The sequence below is a fragment of the Malurus melanocephalus genome, unplaced genomic scaffold (genome assembly GCF_030028575.1).
Source record: "Malurus melanocephalus ecotype Western Australia unplaced genomic scaffold, MMel_1.1 scaffold_433, whole genome shotgun sequence".
Taxonomy (NCBI): Eukaryota; Metazoa; Chordata; class Aves; order Passeriformes; family Maluridae; genus Malurus; species Malurus melanocephalus.
In genome coordinates this window covers 325,384-348,230 of record NW_026623665.1, presented here as the reverse complement: position 1 = coordinate 348,230, position 22,847 = coordinate 325,384, and the positions used below count along the sequence as shown (strand labels likewise).

The following is a 22,847-nucleotide window of genomic DNA, read 5'->3' as shown; positions in this document are numbered from 1 at the left end:
TGCCAAAAATAGGCTTTTGCACAGGTCAGTAGGCAGCAATGGCTGCAGGAGTGTCACACTGTTTACATGGCATGTCCAGTGTGTCTGTAACAGCAGCCATTAGGGCAGCCAGGCGTGCTGTGCCACCAAGGGGACCCTACAGCCACAGGGACATGTCCCTGACACCCCTYCTGGCACAAAGGATTGCCTGAGCCCCCCAGGCTGCTCCTCAGCACTGCTGCTGCAGGGAGGCCAGAGCACATGAGGTCATTCTTGACACTGTGGAGGGATCCTGCCTCACTCTTGGCTCATTAATGCAAAGCTCGATTAAAATTTGCTGGTGGAACAGCAAGGAAAAATGTTCTGCTGAGAATTGCCAGGGTTTTAGGCCCTTGCTCTGCCCATGCCAACGTGCTGGACCCTGCAGATCTCTTCCAGGGTGCTGTTTTCAGGACTCAGGCCAGCACAGATTGRGATGAGAGGGGCTCTGATGGTGACACTCGTGTTTGCAGAGCCAGTGAGATTGGACAAAGCATGACCCTCAAACAAGCTGTGATTTACAGCAAAACTGCTTACCCCAAGGTTCACATGTGTGCTCTTAGCATGTATCCAATGATTCAGATATCAGTGACCCCAAGAAGCCTGTTCAAGTATTATTTATGTGGAACATACAATATTCTAGCAAAGATCAATATTCAAGGCAGTTGATTTTCTGTTTTCAGTAGTAGTGGTTTGTGTCTGCCTGCAATTCTTTGCCTTCTCCAAGAACCTTAGACAGAAAATAGTAGTCAAATAAAGGAGGAGTGGGGATAGAAAACATTAACCTCCTTTTCCTGTTGTGCTAAAAAACTGCACAGAAAGGAAGGATTAAGCTTATCCTTGGCTATGACCATAATCTGCATGTTCATTTTCATGCTTCCCTACAGATTCCCTGCATTACTTGGCTTCTTTGGCTTATTCTCTTGGTTCATCCGTGTCCCTGGGCCCCCTTGTCTGAACAGTGTGACCTGGGACCAGGAGTGTCAGAGGGAAGCTGACTTATCCAGGTGCTGAGCAGCCTGAGAATTCACCCAGGGAATTCACCCTGAGAATTCCAGCCCCTGGAAACACMATTCCTGTGGCCCAGCAAAACCTAGTGCTGGGTCACATTTACACACAGCAAACTGCTGGGGCACACTGGACATTTGGGTGTATTTTTTCTGGTCTTCTCCTCCTCCTGACACATCTGCTTCCAGTGAGAAAGTGCTGGGCTGTGTGGGCCTCTCAGGGCCAGTGCTGCGTTTTCAGACAGATCTGGTCCTAATCAACTCATTTAAACACCTCTGTGACACGATCAGGAATTAAACCCAGACATCCTGAATGCTTGCACTTATACCATAGCTACAGAGCTGTTCTTCATTTGGCAGCAAACTGCTATAACTAAGGCTTTAGGAAAAAGTAAAGGAAAAAAAGTCTTCCACTCCACCTGATAAATGACCCTGTGGAGGTCTCAAAGTGTGGGAGGAAGATGTCAGTACAACTGACATCTGTGGCTCAGAGCTGATTCAAGCCCATGGAAATCGGTGGAAAGATTCCCACAGACTCCAAAAGGCTTTGGCTCAGACCCTCACTGAGCAGTGATTTCCCTCATTGACCAGGAGAAAATGGGCTATTCCTGGAGAGAGGGGAAGCTGCTGGCATTTGTACAAAAAGAAAAGTGCCAACACAATTCTTCAAAGAAGTCTGTCGACTAATCCTTTCCTCTTATGACAYTAATGTAATTTTGTATCGTATTTGACAGCATGCCAAAAAATTGCATCGAATAAATCCAAGTTTTGTGAATGAAATTAATTAGAATTGGCRTTGGCTCACACCCCGCTCTGCAGCAGCACAGGAGTGCCTTCCCAAAGAGCTGCTCTGCAGCATGGTTGGGTTTTGTTCAGTGCTGATGACTGGGGGAATGGCAGAAAGGAAGGCCTCATGCACATGGAATTTTTAGGATTGACAGCTTAGAGGCCAAAGCTGGCATTYGAGGGCTGGCAGGGTGGTCTGTGACTTGCACTGTTGTCTGTTTGTTGTGAACTCCTCCTCAGCTTTCCAGCGTGCCCCTGTTCGTGTCTCCTCGTGTCTCAGCATCTTTTTAACACTCTRAAAAATGAGTCTTTGGTTGGAGTCTGCAGCACCTCGTGTGTTCCCAAAGCCTATGAGGGGCCTCACCTGTTGTTTGGATGGGATTTCTGAGGCCTGTGCACCCTGTGCCCAGTAAGGAAAGTCTTTAAAATGTCCTTGTGTCTTGGATCAAGCTGATCACTCTCTAATATCTCAAGCATCGGTATTTTTATAGAGGAGTTTTCCGTCCATTCATTGAAATGTTTGCAGTTTCTGTCTCGTTAGGAAAGGACAGACAGCTGAGAGGAACAGAATTGAATTTTAAATCACTGGCAAACCATTACTGTCTAGGATTTAATTAGCTGAAGCTCAAGGCTGACAAGCTTTTAGTAAATTTACCACAGGGAGTAATAAATGTGAGGAAGATCTAGATACAACTTCTGAATAAAAGCAAAGTTTTAGGCCACTGGAAAATGTTTTAGGACAGTGGGAAAATGCCTTGGAAAAAAACRAATGCCAGCCATGATGTGTTATCCTCTCTGGATATTACAGACTGACCCTTCACCTGAAGCTGCATTAGGAACCCAGGAATTTCCAGCCCCTGCCATTCCAATTAACTGCTCCTCTCACCCAATGCCTGTGGATTAGTTTGCCTTCTTCAGGCACCAATAAACCTGGGCTTGGATTTGTCAGCAAGCGACTCTGGAAAAGCTGGGAAATCTCTGCCAGCACCATACAAAGTGCTTTTTACAGTGTGAATCTYCTTCTTTTGGAATTTCCTGAGGATTAGGTTGGAGCTGGATCGGATCACAACAGTATGAAAACTCAGACAAACAAGCATGTGTTCTCCCAACTCTCTGTGCATGACTCACTACCTGGGATGGTGTCTGGGATGAACTTTAGTGCACAGGGCAAATACCTGCACTGGAGAGGGGTTCTGGTTACCTGTCCAGGTGCAGGGGGTGCAGGGTGACACCTTCACTGGGAGCTGCAGGGGAAGCTGACAATAGCTGCATTTCATCTGCTTTCATTCACTGCTGGAAAGGGCTGCAGTTGCATGGTTTTAATGTCAGGAGCTGACTATGAATATTGATTTATAAAGGGTTTTTTGGTTGGGTCGCATGGATGTGTGCAGATGGGTATGTGTGCACAGCCATAGCCAGGTTAAATATTTAATTAGAAAATCATTTCACAAAATCWTTTTCTTGCTTTTCCTGCTTGATCCAAGGTTTCCTCTGAAAGGGAGATGGGGTCAGGAGAGGTTAATGAACACTGCTGTAATCCTACTGATATAAATTGTGTTTGCCTGGATTTACTTCAGCAAAACAGATGTTAGGGTGTAGTGATTACTGTAACTCCTTTACGTTTTTTATGAATGGGCTTGTACAGGTCATCCAAATCCCTTGGTGTTGTTTCTCCCTTATGGCTGGATACATGGAATATCTCAGGCAAAAGAACAATGAAGAGCAGACACTGCACAGACAGTATCAAATGGTCTTTTACATGCACAACTCTTCCTGTGCGTAGTGCAGGGCAGCACGACTAACTCACCCAAACACAGATGGACAAAGAATAGAGAACTGCTTTTTCCAATCCCCTTTCTTCAGCTTCCTGCCTGTCTGACTTTGGCATTAGAAGGGAGGCAGGGCTGGTCTTCAGTTCATGTATGTAAAACATGTTTAGGTAGGTTATACCTGCATAATATACCATAACTTTTTTGTTTTTTCTATTGAGAATGTGTAAGATAATTTAAATCAGAAATAGTGGTTAAAATACACGTCTTTCAGAAGCTGAAAAGAGARTGTTAGCTCAGAGTTACCTCTTAGGCTTTTGTGTTTGCAAGGTTTTTAAAAATGATTACTATTGTCAGGTGAAATGTTGGGATCAGGCATTCAGGAAGGTAACTGCATGGAAATATAGCGGACATTGGAGTAGAGAAAAATGTGGTGAAGAGTATGGGTGAGATTGTCAAGGTTTCGATTTTACAGCCTGGCTGGAAAAGAGAACTATTTAGGGTTACAGGGAAATAGAATTGTATGTTCTGTTTGGCCTGAAATGAACTATTTTGTTCTCAATAGGAAAAGCATGTCAATTGAGTAYATGTAATGTATATTTAATGTATGTTTTCAGCTTTCTCTCGGTTGTTAAGACAGCCTGGCTGAGCAGAGAGTACCTGACATCCCCGGCTGCATTGGGCTGACTTCCTCTGTACCAGGATRGGTCCAGTGGGTTGAGGGCCGTGTACTTTTCTGGTATTATTTCCATGGACTTCATCCAGTGTTCACAGCCTTCTCCTGTGGCACCTTTTTCAGTCCTGCAGTCGATTGCTGAGCCCAGCTTAGGGGCCAGTGAGCAATAGGGTGTAGCCTCCCTGCTACACCTCTCCCATACCATGGGGTTTTATCCCCCAACTCTTAMCCCCAATTACATTTTTCCAAAGCAATTTGAGGGGTGAACTTTGAGAGGAACAATGGGTCATTCCTGGCTGGCTGAAAACATTWTTTTTTCTTGGATATAGTTTCTTTTCTCCTCTCTCCCCGCAAAGCCCGGTGTTAATTATTAGAGGGGCCAAGCCCAAATCTGCGGGGAGCCGGGACAGAGCTGACTGGCACTTTCACTCAGCAAATTCCCCCTTTCCTCACGGTCTCTGCTCCCGTCTGTCAGGCCTGCTGACGACTGCTGGGTAGGAGGGCAGTAATCTGAGCTGCCTGTGCTGAGCAAACCTCCTTCCTTTTAGTGCGGGATTAGTGCCGAGGTGCCTCTGTGCACAGCACCTGTATCTGCAGCTCGGTATTGYGATCGCTGTGCTCCGAGGCGCTGCTGCCATCGCTGCTCCCATCGCTGCCTCCGGAGAGGATGGGAATATCTGAGCCTGCTTTTGCCGGCTCCAAAGGTAAGCGGGCTCTCAGCAACCCGGCAGAGGCGCCTCCGGGCCGGGGGCGGCATCCGGACCGCGCCGCGGGGCTGGGTGACACAGAGGGCGGCAATCTTGAGGATTCTCTCGGTTCCGAATGTCACGAGCATCGTGAACTTCAGGGCAAATGAGTGTTCGTGCAGTGGCGGGGGGCATTTTTCGGTTTCTGTTTTAAGCGAGCTCGCAGAGAACGGGGAGCCGGTGCTGCGGCGGTGCTCGGGGTCTGTCACTGGGAAGCCGTTGGGCAATGTATGCAAATCTCTCAGACTTGGRGCTAGAGAAAAGTGCCAGAGGAACACAGGAGAGGTGAACTTGGGGGAGTCTGCAGGGCTGTACCTCATGTTTAGGGCCGTCCCGCATGTTTAGAGCCGTCCCCACCCTCGGTGTCCGAGGGCAGTAACAACACCGTGMACTTGGGATGCTGAGTCTTCGTGTGCAGAGGATCTGACTCATGTCCACAYCATGATTTGTAGGGTGCATTTTGCAGTTTTATGCTCTGGGAGAGTCTCTGCTCAAGTTCATGGCACTCTTTTTGCTCTTCACCTTTTACAAGTTGAGAGTTGTTTAAAGTGAGTGTCAAACCAGGCCAACACTTTCCATCATCATTTAACAGAGATGTGTGGGACCAGTCCTACAATCTGGGATATGCTGTTGTTTGATCAATATGGCAAAATTGAGGGGGGCAGAGAATGTGAAGAGGCTGGTTCCTGAGAGGTGGTGACCAGTACAGCTCCAGTGCTGGAATCACTGTGGCTCCAGTTGGGCCTGCACAAATTTACATTCCTTGAAGACCTGTCGTGTATTGTACACACATCTATCCACCCTTTTGGATTGGTCGTGAATCATAAAGCTAAGTTCACTGAACTTTGATTTTGGTTATTTTCTGACACATAACTCCTTTAGTAAACCCATTAACTAATCTTTCGACTCATTACCTGCTTCATTGCTATTAGGATATTTTTAACTTGAAGTTTGTTTGGGGTTGTTTATCTTTGACTATGAGCCAAGGCTTTAGTTGTGCACTKCAAGGGAAATTGTAACTGGTTTTCYTTCTAAACTGTGGTGATCAGTGTGGTTAGGGAAAGTTGACATTGCAGGTCAAAGCAAGTTGAAATGGTGCTAGTGGAATAACAGGGCAAAACTARTGGGCATGGGAGTATCCCTAAAGATCCCTGAGGCAGCAGAGCTGACCAGGAACCAGAGCATGAAGGAAGAGGTTGTTTTACAGCACAGATCCCATCCCTGCAGCCTGGCCTGATGCCTCCAGGGGTGAGCATGTTCCCAGGCTGCAGCAATGAGAGGAACATCCCATGTGGAATGTTAAGAGATGCCTGAATTAAAGAGATTTGATGGTTGCCCTTCTTCAAGCAAATTGAAAAATTCATCTCAGGCTGATGTTACTGTTTTCTCTGGCGTGCTTTATATTGTCTCAAAGAGAAGCCTTTTGGATGCCTTCAAAGGGCTAAAGGCAATACCTCATAGGAACCCAAGTGGCTGAAGAATTACCAGATATTAGCATTTACCTCAGTTGCCAAAGCTTGGACGTTTCTTTCTGCCTTTCATAAATTACAGCCTGCAGGGACCATTTAGTAATAAATCGTAGCAACTTGGCTGTTAGAAGGCAACCCATGTACAGAGGCACTTCAGGTCTGTGCCAACATCTCTTTGTTCAATAAAAGTAACAGCAGGAATTTGATTAAAGACTGATAGAAAAGACAGGGAGGGAGAAACATAGGAAAGATTAAAGAAAGAAAGAGCCACCTGGAAACTTCATTCCTCYTTTATTTCTAACTTAAGCTCATAAATACCAAATCTAAACCATTGTGTGTGTGAGAGGGAGGGAAAATTTCCTGCATGCCTGCACAGAGAATACTGCACATGCAGCCGCCTAAGCGACTTTTAGCAAAAGTCAGACTGTTTCCTCCAACTTAATGCTTGCTCCATGTCTGCATTGGAAATAAAACAAACCAGAAAATAACGTTATTTCCTGGTGCTTTGGAAGGAGGGCATTTAGGAGGGCGAGGCGAATCCCATCCCTAAAGGAGAGCGGTGCTGGATTTGGGAGCACATTTCACACATTTCCCACATTTCCCAGGCTGCCCGGAGCAGCCCTGCAGCTCAGCACAATGCGATGGCCAGCTGCACACGGCCAGCCCACAGCATCTGCCCCTTTGTCTCCATCATCCTTGCTGCAACACCCCTCAAAAAAAGGAAACCCAGTGACTCCAGCAGCCAAATGCAAATGAGCCTTAAAAAGCCCTGTTCTGTGTGATCAGCAAGCGACAGGCAAATCACATTCCAACTCCTCAGTGCAGAGCCAGCCCGGCTGTTGTTTGGGTGTAGGAGAGCAGAACGCTGCCATGAAGTGTCCAACAGCAGCGAGGGTGGATTGCCTTTTCCTCAGCCTGGCTGCGAGCTGGGAGTCATAGACACACTTTGGTTCCCAGGCAGGATTTTGCAGGGCACAAAGAGGAAGTCTTGGACCATGAACTCTCCAGGAATGGGAGTTCAATCCTCCACAAGGTTTTGGATATTTTGGGGCCTCTAAACATTATTTTATGCTACTCCTGCCTAGATGGAGCAGCAAAGCACAATCTTGTAATCTCAAGTCTTTGTCTGCTTTTGGTATTCCTTTTCTATACACCTGGACATCTCTGCTGCTTAAATTATGCTTTTCCCCACCTGTTACTGCTTAGCCCATCCTTGCATTGTTTTCTCCCAGTTTTCTCTAACACTCCTCAGCTGTTTGTAACACTTGTTGGACAGTGATCCCTTCTTGGCTGTGGKCCTGGCTCTGAGCTGTGCTCCCTCAGGTGTTTAGGATGTGCTGATGTATTTGCTGCACAGAGGATGTGTTTGCCTCTGTCCAGCCTTCCCCACCTCGATCCCTCATCCTGAAAGCTGCTGCCTCCTCCAAGATGCACAGCTCTGATCAGGAYAGCAAACCGCATTCTCCCAGTCATTCAAACTCTTAGAAAATAAAGTCCCGAAATGCTGGATCCCGACAGGATCCGGTGTGATGTGATGGAGAGAAGAGCGGTGTGGTGTCCCTGTGCCGGGGCCATGTCCCGTCCCGGCGGTATGCGGGGAATGCGAAAGGCATGCTTGAGTGGACAGCTTCAGAGCCGGCGCAGGGATGGCTCTCCTGCCATCTGTTGTGAGCCCCGCGGGCCCATAGCAACAGCGGCTCAGGAATGGGGCTGCTGCTTTTTTTTTTGTGTAAAGAAATGCTTCCCGGCTCTCTTCCCTGCTCCTGTATGTGCACACTCATGAATAAGCGGGAACGGGGCTGGGATTCCTGTTCCAGAGTGATGCGTGCTGAAGGAGAAAGGGTCTTTTRGAGCTCAGCTTGTGTTTGGGGAGGCATTTTCTTTTCTGCATGAGCCCATGTGTGTAATTTATTGGTAATTGCCAAAATCTTATTCTATTCAAAACACGTGTGAATCTGTATTTGCTATGAGGTCAGTAAAGTCTCTAGTGGATGTGCAGCCACTTGATTGTCCTCAATAAAACACAGACCACTTMTGCCTTATTATTACAACTGCCAAGGTTATAGCGGGTGTAAATAATCCCAATGTACTGATTTTTGTGTCCATCCTTTTTCTTCTGGCCCCGGAGCTCTTCTTTTGTGGCTGTGGGGCTTTGCTGCAATGTGAAGTTGTGGGACATGATTCTCTGAGGTTGCAGGTAGCTCAACATCACTCGTGGTACTGAGAAATGCCAGCTTTTATCCYAGGGAAGATATTGCCACATAACCCAAAGGACACCAGCATGAGACTGGTRCCATGGGGAGGGGTTTGTGCTGAAAGAGCCTTCATTCAGGCAGCAGGGGCAGGAACAGACTATCTGTCAGACTGTCTGATTAGTTTTACTCCTTCCTTTCCCTTGGAAATTCCCTTCTGAAATGCAGATTTCATTTCTCCCCACACCTYGTCCTTTTTTTCCTGCTGTCAAGCAACTGAGGCCTCATTCCTGCAAATTGCTCAACCTCTTGCTGTGACTCAGCAAAGTGGATTGTTTTTAAGTATGTTAATTCCCTTAAGATGAGGAGTTGTAAATTTACATGAGAGTTTCAAGAGGCTTGACTTGAGATATTCAGAAGTTGGGAGCTATTTAACTTATCCAGACAATATATTGGTTTCTTTAGTATTTTTTTCTAGTATTTCCATGCCTAACAGGATGCAATAAAACCCAAAATTTATAGAGAAGTCCCTGTGGATAAGAGGGAATCAAGGAACTGGCAGTGTTTCATGCCTTTTGCAAAGCGATGTCTTGGAGAGGGGAGGAAATCCAGCAGTTTTTCCCCCCCAGTGCTCAGGGCTGTGTTTGAAGCTGGGCACACAGCTCCAGTGGCTTGATCACAGGGAGCAGGGTATAATTTCAGTGAAAGCTGATATGTACACGGAGGAGGGATAAAACTCTCCCTATTACAGGTATTTATTATCACTTGACAGCTGTCAGTTTGCAGTAGGGGATTTGCCTTCCTGTCAGCTCTCTGAGAACCAGGTATATTTGCCTAATGTTGTAGGGAAGGGTAGAAATCCTGCTTTCAAGCACAGGTATCATTTAACATGATAAGAAGGCAGGTAAAGCATTTCTTCTGAAAGACGGCTGTGGAGAACAGGAGAGTAAAGTCTTTCTGGCCCTACCCAGATGGGAAAAAACAAGTCATTAAAATCTGATACCTACCTGCTTTTAATGAGAGAAATGTTGTTCGAAGAAATAATCTCAGCCCTATCACCACCGAACTATTTCAGGAGCCATTAGCCTTTCACCTCCTCATAYGTTTTATCTCTTACTTCTGATCTCATTCAGGGAAAACGGCAATGCTGCTGCAACCAGAGATTTGGGCTTTAATCAGGGGTTTACTCAGTTGTATCCGTGCTCTTTGCAGGCATCCTTCCCAGGAAATGACCCCCAAAAAACCATGGGGAGTGGGGTGGGGAAAGCAGCAATTCAAATCAAGAACTCAATGAAGTTAGTCCTGTTTAGTTTTTYAATGAGCCAGTATGGATGTTCTTATGGGTTCTTAATGCTCCCTTCATCCTCAGCCTCCTCTCTTTCCCCAGGAACTCTTGCACAGCTGCTGGGCAAAGGGGACTGTGAGTTTCTAGCCTAAACAAGCAGTTCAGGCACAAAGCAGTTGGTTTTTGGCTGGAAAAAACAAAGAGCAAGAGCCAGCTGTGGAGGGATGTTGTGAGCTGCACTGGGCAGAACAGTTTGACTACCTTAGCATCAGGTTTTGTCTTTGCTGTGTTCTCTACCTGTGTTCTCTACCTGACAGCTGTTGTAATGTAGAATAAAATCCTTGGTCCAGGCACAGATGCTCCCACAGTCCCCCAGCTGGAAGGGAAAGAAGCCAAGCTGGGTTGTTTTGGTTTTGGACAGCGGGATCAGCAGAGGAAGGCTGGACATGACTGAGGGCTGTTACAGTTCAATCTCATTCTCTCTCTTCAGTTTTTATCACAAGTTTTGCGCTTTGTACCATTCAGAATAACATTTTAAAACAAAGCCAGGAACTCAGGCTTGAGTCTTGAGACAGTCTGTGYCCTCTGGCTCATCCTGCCCAGGAGYCCACTTSTGCCTATRAMATGTAGCTGCTGTTCTTACACTGCAATAGGTCTCCAGAATCATCAATGCTCTTCAACATTTTCTGCCTCAGCTCCAGCATGTTGCATTGGATGGTCTTAGATGCTGATTTTGTCCTTGCATCTGTTTAATTCAGACAGGGACCCATTTTAATGCCAACCCAAAAGTTATCCTTCTTCAGTATGTGAGGATAACGAGAAATGAGTGAAAAAAGAATGTAAATTATAAATAAGAGATAATATATATGCACATTTATTTCAGTGCTGCTTGTCCATATTTATTTATTTTCCTTCCCTTTATCTATGGRTATCAAAAGCACAAAAAAATGCCAGGAATGCCACATCCCATTGAAGTTGTCCTGATGGGACATTSAGAGCAATCCACAGCAACAGCTGTAGTGCCCATTTATCCTGAAGCAGAAAATTGTACATGGGCCGGGACAATGCCCGGCGTCACCGAGCGACACGGGGGCCACGTCTCTGTCAYGGTGGGAACCGTCCCTGAGCTCCCCTGGGCTGTTTGTGTGCACAAGAATCATGCTTATCATATTGCTGGAACACAGCACTTTGCATCTAATTTAAGCAATACTGGGCCTTTTGTTTGTCTCACGAGGTTTAACCCGGAGACAAAAGCCGTGGTCCAGCCTGAAGGTTATGAGACGTTACCAGACATTCATGTTCACACATACACGCTCWGTCAGAGGAATTTATGGCCATTACCATGTTCTCTAATGAGTACAAAATGAGACCATTACATATTCACATAATTAGTTTGACAGATTTTCATTTAAATATAAAAAGACTTCTGGTCTTTAGAGAACAAAAGGAGGGGTTTGTTTCCAGGGCAGTTTTTGACTCTGCTTTGCTGGAGCAGGAGGTTGGGAGTGACAACTGAAGGGAGAAGATTTAGTGTGAATAATTCTCAGCTTTTGATTTCATGTTGCCATTTCTTTGCTGCTTTTCCAGTTCCCCTGGAGCACCTTGAGGAGAGCTGTGTAATGGTGCCTTTCAAGTGCAGCCAGGAAAGCCCAAGTGTCATTTTTGTTTCTTGGATATTTGGGCATCAGAGAAAAAGATGTGGGTTTCTTGATAATTTAGAGTGATTTCTTTCTGGAAAGGTTAGCAACAGCTCATCAGCTTGCACTGTATCTTTTCCCATGCCTTTTTCACACCACTTCTACATGTGGTTGCTTGTCCTTCAGATTATTTATCTCTTTGTATTTCACATGCTCTGTTGGCATCACTTCTGCTGTGGTTGGGATATGCAGCTTCTTCAGGCATTCATGAAGGAGCACTTGCTCAGTTTCACATCTGGTTTTTAGAGATGGCGTGTTGGCCTGGTCATCTTGGCATGATGAGTACTGAACATGACACATTCCAAGCAGGAATTCTTAAAACTCAATTTGAGATGTTCTCCAAAGACCCATGTATGCATCCAGTGTACCCAAACCATTGGATTGTGGTAGATTTGGATTGCTTTAGGCTTGGATTATACACTGCTAGACTAGAGTAGTGCCTTTAAACCATGTAAAGTTCCTTGGGTTCATAGCATGTGTCAGTGGGGCCACTCAGCTTTGTGTAACCAGCCCGCGTCCTTATCGGAGCTGACAACGTTTGTTCCTACACAGGGGTTACATGCTGGGAGCCAGGACTAAGTGCACWGCTACTTTATTTACACATCTAAGTGCCTCTTGGATGATGCTGGTAAATTCCAGGACACTTGAGGCTCCCTGTGACATTTTAAAAAACAGCTTTTGYGTGAGAAGACCTTGCACAAAATCCACAGGCTGTGAGACTTCCCAGCCCTCCCTTTAACAGGGCAAAGCTTTGGTTTGCTATGAATGTTCCATTCCAGGATGTGCCTCATATATATTGTGTCCAGCTGAGAGTAGGAAAAATTTTATTCATGGCCACACTGTGGAAATAGAGCTGTGAACTTGTATAGAGCACAAGGCATTTTGCCATTTCCACATGCTAAATCCTCAGAAGGGCCTGATCTTCATCACCTGAGAAATCCCTGCCTTGTTCTTCCTGGAGACTGCCAGGTAAGAAATGACCTTTCCCCTCACCAAGCGTGCATACAGCYTTTTGTGTTTCATTCAGGATCCAAGCACTTCTATTCCATGGTTTTTAGCTCTGTCTTTCTTGTCTGGCATAGGCTTATTTAAAACAATGTCATGAAAAGGAGTTTGGGCTTAATGATGAATTAGTGCTATTGGAATTTGAACTGCTCTTGTTTTTCAAGTTATTCTTATCAGAGAGGCCTTGTTTCTGGAAGGGGAACAGCGGCTGCTCCGTTTAATAAAGCTGACAAAGCAGGAAATGATCACCAGCCCTTCACAAAATCCTAACTGAACATTTACTTAGAGCTGCAGTGGGAGAGACCCAGACCCATAAATCAACCTATTAAACCTTCAGACATGAGTTTTTGGAACCTCCCAGGCATTTCTTTTTCCTGCTGCTGCTAAGAAGCCTTTTAAAGGCACAAGCTTCATGATGTCATTAAGGACATGAGCAAGTGATGTTGCTCCAGGCCTGGAATCAAGGCATTGAGTGACCTTACCCCTCTAGGAATAAATCCCCAACTTCAGCCCCGGGTATTTATTAGGCATGAGCACAAGCTGAAGTGAGGTGCCAGTTTATCAGACAGGGGCAGTGGTCATGTGTATGTGTAGAAAGGGTAGAATTGCCTGGATTGTTTTAAGAAAGTTTGTGCTGCCTTTTGTGGCAGGGTGTGAAGGTTAAGCCTAGCCTGAATTAGTGGCTGAGGGGAAGCATCTGTCCTGATCCATCTAAGCAGAGCCAAGCTATCATCTTTTGGCATCTTTTGGCAGTCCAGCTGTGCACCGTGGAGGACAAGAGGCTTTTTGGTGTCTGAAATGGAGCCCTTCAATCAGACCTGTGTACAGGGTTAGTATGTGGGACCGCCTCATGCTCTGCAGAGACACAACAACCCTTCAGGGCAATGTTTAGGGGCAAAGGAAAATACAAACTGTCAGCACTCAACATTTAAATTTGGGGRAAAGGCAGCTAGTATTATTCCTCASTGTTTAATCCCCTTGGAAGATTAAGGAAAGGATAATTAATATGTGCTGTTAAAAAATCAACAATATGCTTCTTTCCACATAGACAATATTAAAATGAAGGCCTGTAGTTACATGTGTAAAGCCTGATTAGTAGCTGTGCAACTATTAGAGGGCTGGAATGCCTTGSTTTCATTTCTGCCTGTGCCACATACTCACTGTGGGATGAGAGGCAAGATGTTTACTGCTGTGCATTTCCATTTCACTGTCCAAGCACTACTTGTGACAGCCCTTCCTAAGGCAAGGGATGTTGTGAGGCTTAATTGCCATGTGCAGGGCACTTTGCAAAATACACTGCACCGCTGAAGGTATGAAATGGCAATTAAAAGAAAAATATAAGGTCTTTCTCTCTAATTTTCTGAGGAATGTCTTTGTACTTTTGGTTGCTGTAACCACAGCCCAGATTTTCCTGCTAAGTAGATGGTGAGAGCTACTTCTTAGAATAGAAAATATTGCCTTCCTCAGCTGYAGTCACCTAAGAATGAGCTTTTGGTAGCTAAAAAGAGGAATAGATTTTTCATCATTCTCCCTCCCATCCAGGACTTGGAAGATGGGGCTCTGCTCACAGGCCCAGAGTACAACCTCAATCTTCCTGCTTCATCTCTGCCTCAGTGGCTGAGTGCTTGTTCTCTCTCTGGGATGGGGCTGGCACCATGAGCACCACAAATGTGGCTCATAATTCCAGTGCCCTGCAAGTATGGATTATGGAAACCCCAGGTGCCTGTAGGTGTGGGAATATATAGGACAGTGGTCTGCTCCCTGCCATCCTGGTGAGCCCTCAGCTGAAAGTTTTCCTGCTTAATTTGGGATCTCTGTTGAAAATCACTCTTAATTCCAGCAGTTTGCCATCCCTGATGATGCTGCAGTGCTGCTGAGCACAGCTCTCACAATGTTCACCAGGAATAAAGAACACATGACMAAGAATCATAAAGGAGGTACCATAAAGCACTTGTGCTGCAGAGAAGAACTCGGAGAAACTCAGCTTTGTACCCTGCTTTATTTCTTTCTTTGCAGTTGAAGATAAATCATAAACCAATGGGCTGGAAGCTATTTTACAGCTCATGGTGTGGGAATGGGTGTGGGTGGGTGTGGGCACATGCAATGCTTCAGAGTAAACCAAAAGAGAGCTGTGCTGGGACAAAACCAGTGAGGAGCAATGCAGARTTGGGTTTTGCTCTGCAAACTGTCYGTTTGTCTGGTGGGGTATTTTGYTCATTTTGTGATTTACCAGGCCAGCAAGTCACTAAAAGCAAGTTGCAGCTCAGATGTGCCAGTTGATGGAAGTTGGGAAGCMAGAGCCTCTCCCTCCTGTGCTGTTTAGGAAGGCAGCAGGAAGTGCTGGGCTGTGAGCAGTGATACAGCATTAACTGAACAGAGCATGGGCATCAGGGAGAATTCCWTCACTGAAAGGATTGCCAAGCACTGRAATGGGCTGCCCAGGGAAATGGTGGAGTCACCATCCCTGAAGCGTTCAAGAAACAACTGGATGTGACACTCAGTGCTRTGGATTAGCTGACAAGGTGAACAGTCAAAGGTTGGACGTGATGATCTTGGGAGTCTTTTGCAATCTAAATGATCCTATGATGACATTGCTGCACAGCACATCCTGCCTGTGACGTGTGTGGGCCACCAGGAAACCTTTCCAAGTTCAAATACTGGAGGAAAAGAAAGGAAAAACAAAGGGATGGACTGGGAAATGTGGAAAAGTCCCAGCTGATAAAATGTCTCCGTGCATTTTCTCCTCCTTCTGCAGGATGACATGGACACCCCCTCCCTCATGGCTGCAGTGGGACTCACCAGACAGTAAGGATTGCTTGTGTGAGAGCTGCCTGCCATGTGCTGCCCACTGGCGTGTTTATTCTTCCCAGCACTGGTCTGGGAGATGAGCACAGCACTATTTTCCAGGGCCCTGAACCTTTTAGCAGCAGACAAAATGTTAATTTGAGCTGTGTCTTACGACCTTGTGACCCACAACACGCTCTGGGGTGAAAGGTGCTTTGTTCCTTGTCCCAGTTTTGTCCGAGCCTCTGAGGGATGGGCAGTCAGATAATGACACTGGTTCAGCAGTGGCAGCTGGACTTGGCATTAATGACCGATCCCAAATTTYGGTTTTAGCAGGTGGGAACTCCTTTGCAATGTCCTGAATGTTTTTTACAAAGAGCTTGGTCAGCTTCCCGAGCTGGTTCCTGTGCAGTGAGTGCTGTGGATCTGGTCTAGTCCTGCAGTGCTGGAGTGAGGGGAKTAGAACCCACCATTTCACAAGTAACCAAACAATGCCCTGCAGAGAGGTGTGCTGAATGCAGGAATCAGGATCTGCCTTAGAATTACTGCTGTCCTTATCTACGTGTCTGTATCTCATACAAACAGGTGGGTTAGGAGCCAGCAGTGCTTGCTGCCATAAAAGCAGAGCAAAAGCTGAGCCAGGCCCTGGGGCAGCAGGAATCTCCAGGTATGCCATCAGTCAGTCAGCATCAGCCTGGAGGGCATTACGGGGACCTTCAGGGCTGATTCAGCAGGTCACTCTTWACTGCTGACAGAGTGTATTGCCTGGGAAGTTACAGCACAGAGCTGCTTGGGCTCAAAACGTTTCTTTTATTAATGACATTTCCTAYGAGACCAGTTCTGACATGGGAGATCCACTCCCAGCTCTGCACTCACATCCAGGGTGGCACTGGAGCTCTACTTCACCTTTGCCTAAAGAAAAGGCCTAAGAACTGAGAGTTATTTTTTCATAGTTAAGGTATATGTAAGAGGATCTTGCTTTAATTTCAAAGTCATTAACATATTTTCTGTCATGGAGCTTAACAGGCAGACATCTTTCATCTGACTCAGCCTTCTGTGTGTGGGGGGGTGAATGAGAGTTTGTAACAAATGGCTTTTTAAAAGAATGAATAAGGGCTCCTAGTTACCATAAGCTGCYGAAGAATTCTGAAGGATCTTATCTTTTTAATGAAAATTACTYTGGTTTAAATCTTCTGCCAGCTTGGAGTTCATGCTGTCACATTACAGATTCCTTACCCACCTTTGCTCTTAGGAGCTAGCATTCCAAGATGTATTCATCAAGGATCAAATGTGCTTGTTGAGAAGACTTTTATTTTTCAGTGTCACTGCCATCCCAGCTTCCCTCCAGGGAAATGAAGAGTGCAGTGTAATAGCTGCTGGGATTGCTTGCTGCTGAACAGGGCAATCACAGTTCATGCTGGAGGGAGATGCTATGTGGTGATGCTTCCAYAAGGCAGGAATGAGTAAAGTTTACAACAGGATTCCAGGAAAAGCATTCASTGGTTACCTTTAGGAAGCTTTCACTGTGATATTGTGCAGCTGTGATTCTCTTCCCAGTTCCTGAGCTCTGCCACTGGTTCTTCTCCTTTAGGCAGATACCCAACATTTTGCTAGTTCCTTCTTCTAGAGAAAGAGAGGGGAATGGGGTAGAGACTGAAAGGAGGATCCTTGGGAATTGTCCCCATATTTTACACCCACACATTAAAACAATCAAWCAAASAAACAAAAGCCTTGACTTGAGTGCATGTTTTAAAGTTAGGCCAAGCAGGATTTGTGCTCAGGGTCTGATCTCTGCACATCTGCACTGCTGGGGATTGAAGTCAGGCTGTCAATAGGGCTTTAACTCTGTGCAGATCTTTCACCTGACATTGTCTCTAAACCCTTTTGTGCTCTAAGAAAAACCAAAGTGAATCAGAGGGAGATTTTCCTTGAAACCTGAGCTACAGTGTTTTGAAGATGTCCCTGCTCACCTTGGGCTCAGACCCACAACATTCTGTGGTGAGTCCCCAGCAGTTCAGTGAGCTGCTCCAGGCCTGGARGTCGGGAGGTTTCCTTTACTCACAAGTACTGACATAGCCAAAGGCAAGCCAAAAATACATAATTTATGTTACAGTCTGGCTCTGACCCATCCCAAAGTCTGGCAATTGCTCCCCTCACTGTTTTATTGTGTTTGTCTCCTACTGGGAGTGTTTGCTGGGCTGCTCAAGCAAAAGGGCTCATAGAAGATGATTCACCAAAAGAAGTGGTTCCTGAATTACCCAGTGCCAAATATTCTGGTTTGATCCAGCAAAGCTTTTAAGGTCATGATCAGCTTTAGGAGTGTGAGTAGTTGCACTGAAATGCTCTGGATTACTCTGGTGCTGGTGTGGGGACAGCRGGCACAGCCTTGCAGGATCAAGCCCTTGGATAGAGGGCCAGAGGCCATGTGCTGGACCAAGGGAGAGGGTCACCAGCAGTCCTGTCACAGAGTAGCACCCTGGAATTTAGGGCAAAAGCACATTGGACTTTTTTGTTTAGTGCCAATCTGCCTGAAGTCCTCACACTGTGTAAGCCAAGATCAACAAAGGAGACTAAACCCTCTAACACTGGYTTCTCTTCTTTGCTGACAGCAATGTCAGGCACAAAATCAAATTCTTTCTGGGTGTCAGGTAAGTCAAAGACCACAGAGTGCCCCAGAAGGGGATTCTTGGGGATTTGTGTTCCATCAGCAAGGCGGATGATAATTAAAGCCTGAATATTTCTGCTAAGCTGGGAAACAAAAAAGAATCATCTTAATTCCYTAAATTCCTCATGCCAGGCTGTAAAATCTATTCCATTCATGCCTGTGTCTCGCTGCTTGTTCTCTCTGTGTGTYTTTCTTTAGCATTCAGGCACCTGTTTGTAAGCAGTGTCCTCCAGGTTCTCAGGGCTTTYCTCCCTGCTCTCCCTGCCCTTGGACGTGCTGCTTTGACACTGAGACCTCCTTGTCTGAGTCCATCAGAGCTCCCCGGGCTGCCCCGCTCCCATAACTTCATTCTTGGAAAGTTTCTGAGTTTCCCGGGTGATAAAACATGAGCAACATTTGCTCTGACCTGAATCATTTCTGAAGGCATTGAGCCCTGTTTTGTTATGAAGGTTAYTCAGGGTGGGTGGTGGGGCATGAGAATTCCCAGTGATGGCAATTCCTGACAAGTGTCAGAAAGTCGTTGCCTGCACCTTTCACGCTGCAGGATTGTTTTGATTAGTTTTTTAGTGCATGCTGAAAAGTCCATGTGACAAGCTGAGGGTGAGAGACGCCAGCAGAACAAATCAGCACGTTACAAGATTGTCTGCCATGCCTTGCCCCCAGCTTTCACCAAAAAGGGGRAAAAAAAAGGGGAAAGGAAAAAAATCCCAARCCCCCGCTCTGTATATACAGCAGCTATCAAACTGTCACAGATCACCACTGCTACAGCTGGGGTTAAAATAATATAATAGCTGAGTGTTTGCTGGGCTTGTAAAAACCTCCTGTTATTCACTGGAGACCAAACTAATGAATCAAGAGGACAGTGTTTAAAACTGTTAAAAAAACCATAAAATGACAAAAAACCCACACAGTAAATAGCTCTGGAATGTTGTGGGCTGACTGCATAGGATTTTTTTTTTCTTTGCTCTGCATTATTTATCCCCTTAAAATTAATACCGTCTGCATGATGGGTGGCTTGAGGCTTAGAGAGACTTACAGAGCAAGTTCACTACCAGTTCTCAATTACTGTGGAGTCTGATTCTGTTCTCATTTACTCTCKAGTACATGGGAAATGATTGTGTTTCCCTTGATACCGTATATGCAGGGAATAATAAAACCGTGTCTGGCCTTTGCAAAGAGAGATCTGGGCCATACTCTCAGTCAATTTATCTACTTTTTGCTACGTTTCTCATGGTGGTGAYGTGCTGCACCTCTGCTCCCAGCCYRSCTCACTTCTGGYAGAWATTAAAAAGCTTCAAATTTGAAYTTTGGAAATATCCAGTCACATGTCCAAGCTTTAAGAAAAAAAAAGCACAACGTTATTTCCATCCTGAGAGGTATTGCCTGACCAAATTCGGTAACTGAGYAATCTGCCCTGGATGGTGTGGTATCAATTCCCAGATCCATGGCAGAGATTGGGAGGCTTTCCTTGTGAAAATAATCATAATTTTCTGCTCAAAACAAAGCATTTGCTTTTTAGCTTGAAACTTCATTTCCTCTTAAAAACGTGAAAGCTTTGCAGCAGGATCATTTAGCAGCCAGACCCCCATCACACACACTGACTTGGCCTTTCCTGAACCTTCCCAKCACATTGGCAGCTCTACCAGCATGGCTGAAGGTTGTTCTGCAGCATCTCTGCCATGAGGCAACAGGAAGGCATAGCTAATATTATGCCAAATGAACAGGCAGGGTTTTAATTGAACACCAGTTATGTATGAGTACTTGCAGAAGAATCCTGCTTGAAGCAAGGCCCCTGGGTGTGCACTTCAGGCTAACCCAAGTACAAGTTCTTCCTTCTGCTGTTTCTTGGAAGTGATCAAAGCCAAGTTGCCTTCATGCCCTCTTCTCAGGAATCATTTTGCCTGCACAGAATGGGAATTTTATTGTGGTGCCCGAGGAAGGAAGTGGGATGTTAGATGGGAATCTTTGTGCCCTTTCACAACACGCAAGGAAGGGAAAATACAGTTTTTCATCTGTGTAAACTGCTTTGCATGTAGGTTGACATAGTGAGAAGTTGTATTATGAGCATGTTCATTTTTCCTTAGCAATATGGAGAGCCCATCCAGCAAAACATCTTGAGAAGTATTGGCAAGGTTATGCTTGGCATCCACAGGGATCTTTAATCGAGGCTGTAGCTGCTTTCAGCATTGGCATCTTTGGAGATGTTTCCAGGGAGGAGAGAAAACCATACCAGGCTAATTTGAGAGAGCAGTTGGCTACCTGGCAGTCTAGGAACCATGTGTAATTAAAAACATTCCTGTCTGCAGCACAGAGCTTATAGATCCGTCCTGGCTGGCTGTAATTAGAGATGTGGAGTGGATATATTGGTTGGGGAGGGGGATTATTCGTGCGTGCCTTCTTTCTGCTCCTCCTGTTTTATGGTGACACGTTCTCTGGGACATGAGGAGGAGTTGCATATCCAAAGTGATCCTGGAAGGAGCAGGGTGAAGATCAAAGGGGGAGCACTGTCCTGCTGCATGTGTGCTCTTTAAAGAAAACATGYTGGGTTTCAGCACATGGTTAATGAGGCTGGAGCTAGGCTGATCTCCTGTTACTGATACAGTGAGGAGACACGGCCTGCTTGCATGGGGATGAGAAAACACCCATAAATTTAGCAAATACACACTGTACCAGGGCAGTGGAGCTGAGCCTGCCATGTGCCTTCCTTTTGCTTAACCCTGTTTCCCATCCCAACCCTGACTCACAAGATTTTCATCAAAAGAAATCCTTATCTTTTTTCATCCTTTTCCGAAACTGTGTGAATGGCTGACGTGGACTCTTTGAAGTCAGTGGGGGCTGCAGACTGCTCTGTGCTTTGGAAACTCAGGTGGTGAATTTAGGCACCTGCTTTTAAAAGATCTTTATCTGTAAATTTAACAGTGCTTCAGTTTCTATCCCTATGACAGGTCAAGTAATTCCTGCTTCCTTCAAGATCGGAAATAGGGAGAGGGACAAAAATGCCCTTATTTAACTTAACGTGGATGAGTACATGATATGCCTAAGAGAGGCAAAATCTTTCAGAATATAATAAGGTTTAGAATCCTTTTAATCAATGTTTTATAGTACTCTCTTGAGACAATCAGTGGTTAATTTGGTAGGATGGCACCAAATATGCACAGAGAAGTTGTCCTGTRTGATTCTGTTAGGTGACCTTTTCTCTAAGGCTTTCCTTGTCTGCCTTTCTCTGGGTTTCTTTGTGGTTTCTCTYATTTCTTTGGGGATTTCCCCATTAATTTCATCCTACTGCTCCTTTTTCATCCCTTTCCCCCTGGGGCAGAGGACAAGCAGCAGCAGAGGAGGAGGAGAGGGACGTGTGTGACAGCAGCTTTTCCCAGCCAGCCCTGCAGTATCATTCCATAGTGGGAAGGACAGGAGTTTCCCAGGACTGGTTCTCATTGCTGGAGGAGGAGAGGCAGTGTCTGAAGAGGCAGTGTCTGAGCCAGGAGACATCAGGCTGTTACCCAACCACAGTCCTGATGTAAGGGCTGGGCTGAGAGCACCCCTAGGTGTGGTTGTGAAACTGGCAGTAAAATTTGTGTTGGAGATCTCTTCACGGGTGTTGGAGATCACACAGGGAACTGATCGAAACCAGGAATGGAGAATCTCTGGCATTGCCTCGGCTCCTTTTTATGATCATTTCCCAAGGAGTTATGATTCCACTGGAATAGGAGCAGCTTTTGCAGTTCCAAGAACATTTCAGGCTCTGGAAAGAGTGTTGGATGAGGCTGGGCTAAGCCATTGCTCCACTGGTCTGTTTGAGCTTGGACAGCTCAGGATCACTAAAACACAGGGTCTTGCTTTAGCTTCAGAGTGATGGCAGTGCTTTTGTGGGGGTAACAACAAGGCACCTTGTTCCTCTTGCATCCCTCCTGCTGCTGCTGCCCTGGTTTAGTCACCTGGCTCTGCCGTGCTCCTGTCTCATCAGCTCAGTGCCTGCAGCAAGGGGCAGTTCCACCAAAGCCATGGCTGGCTGGCTGCTGGCGAGCACAGCTCTGTCATTATTGCTGCCTGCCTGTTAAAAGGGTGAGTGGGGCYGGCTCCTTCCCCTTCCTGCCCTGGCCTGGCTCCCCATGCACAGCACGAGCTGCAGCCTTGCTGCTGAAAGCTGGGAGGGAGCTCCCCACAGCACTGCCCATGCAGCACCCCCTGCACGCCCTGAAGAAGATCCTGGCCCTCTGGAGCGCATCCCGACGGTGTGTACCCAGCTTTGTGGGATTGGGGACACAGTGTGGCATTGCACACCCCACCTGGGCACCTCCCCTGCAGGGAAAACTACAGCCTTGGGTGACAGCTKAAAGGCACTCGCTGCTGCTTGTTGTGCCGGCCTGCTTTGGTGAGGGATGGGACACTGGGAGATGTGCTGAGATGGGACGCTGCACTTTGCTGGCACCTGGTGCTGTTTCTGGGGTCGTTTGCTTGTGCTTTTATGGAGGAACCTGTGTGGTGAGCAAAGCTGGGGGTGTTGTGCAGGCTCAACCAGCTGTGCACAGGAGATGGCATTTAGCTGTGAGGCAGCGCCAGCTACCCCAGCCTGGGCATGCTGCTGTTAGCTGCTTTGTGTCATGCTCTGCATGGGCTCCATACTGTGAGGATCTGTGTTTCTGGTGTTTAGATGATGACAAGTTGATCAGAACAAGGTCGTATCACCTGGGAGCTTAATCACAGCACATTCAAACTGTGTCACTCAGACATGTCCTGCCTTTGCTCGG

General features: G+C 46.2%; 1 protein-coding gene across 2 annotated transcripts in view; it reads left to right on the top strand.

Moving 5' to 3' along the window:
- The window catches only part of SHROOM3 (shroom family member 3), a 75,995-nt gene that overhangs the window by 3,777 nt on the left and 49,371 nt on the right, over positions 1-22,847 (top strand). The window contains exon 1 of one of the 2 annotated variants that reach the window (XM_057380021.1): positions 22,143-22,331. The exons of the other annotated variant lie outside the window; for it this stretch is intronic. Within the exon in view, the coding sequence (XP_057236004.1) occupies positions 22,273-22,331 (59 nt within the window). The 5' untranslated portion in view covers positions 22,143-22,272. Of the gene's footprint in view, positions 1-22,142; positions 22,332-22,847 lie in introns of those variants that run through there. 2 annotated transcript variants of the gene reach the window in all.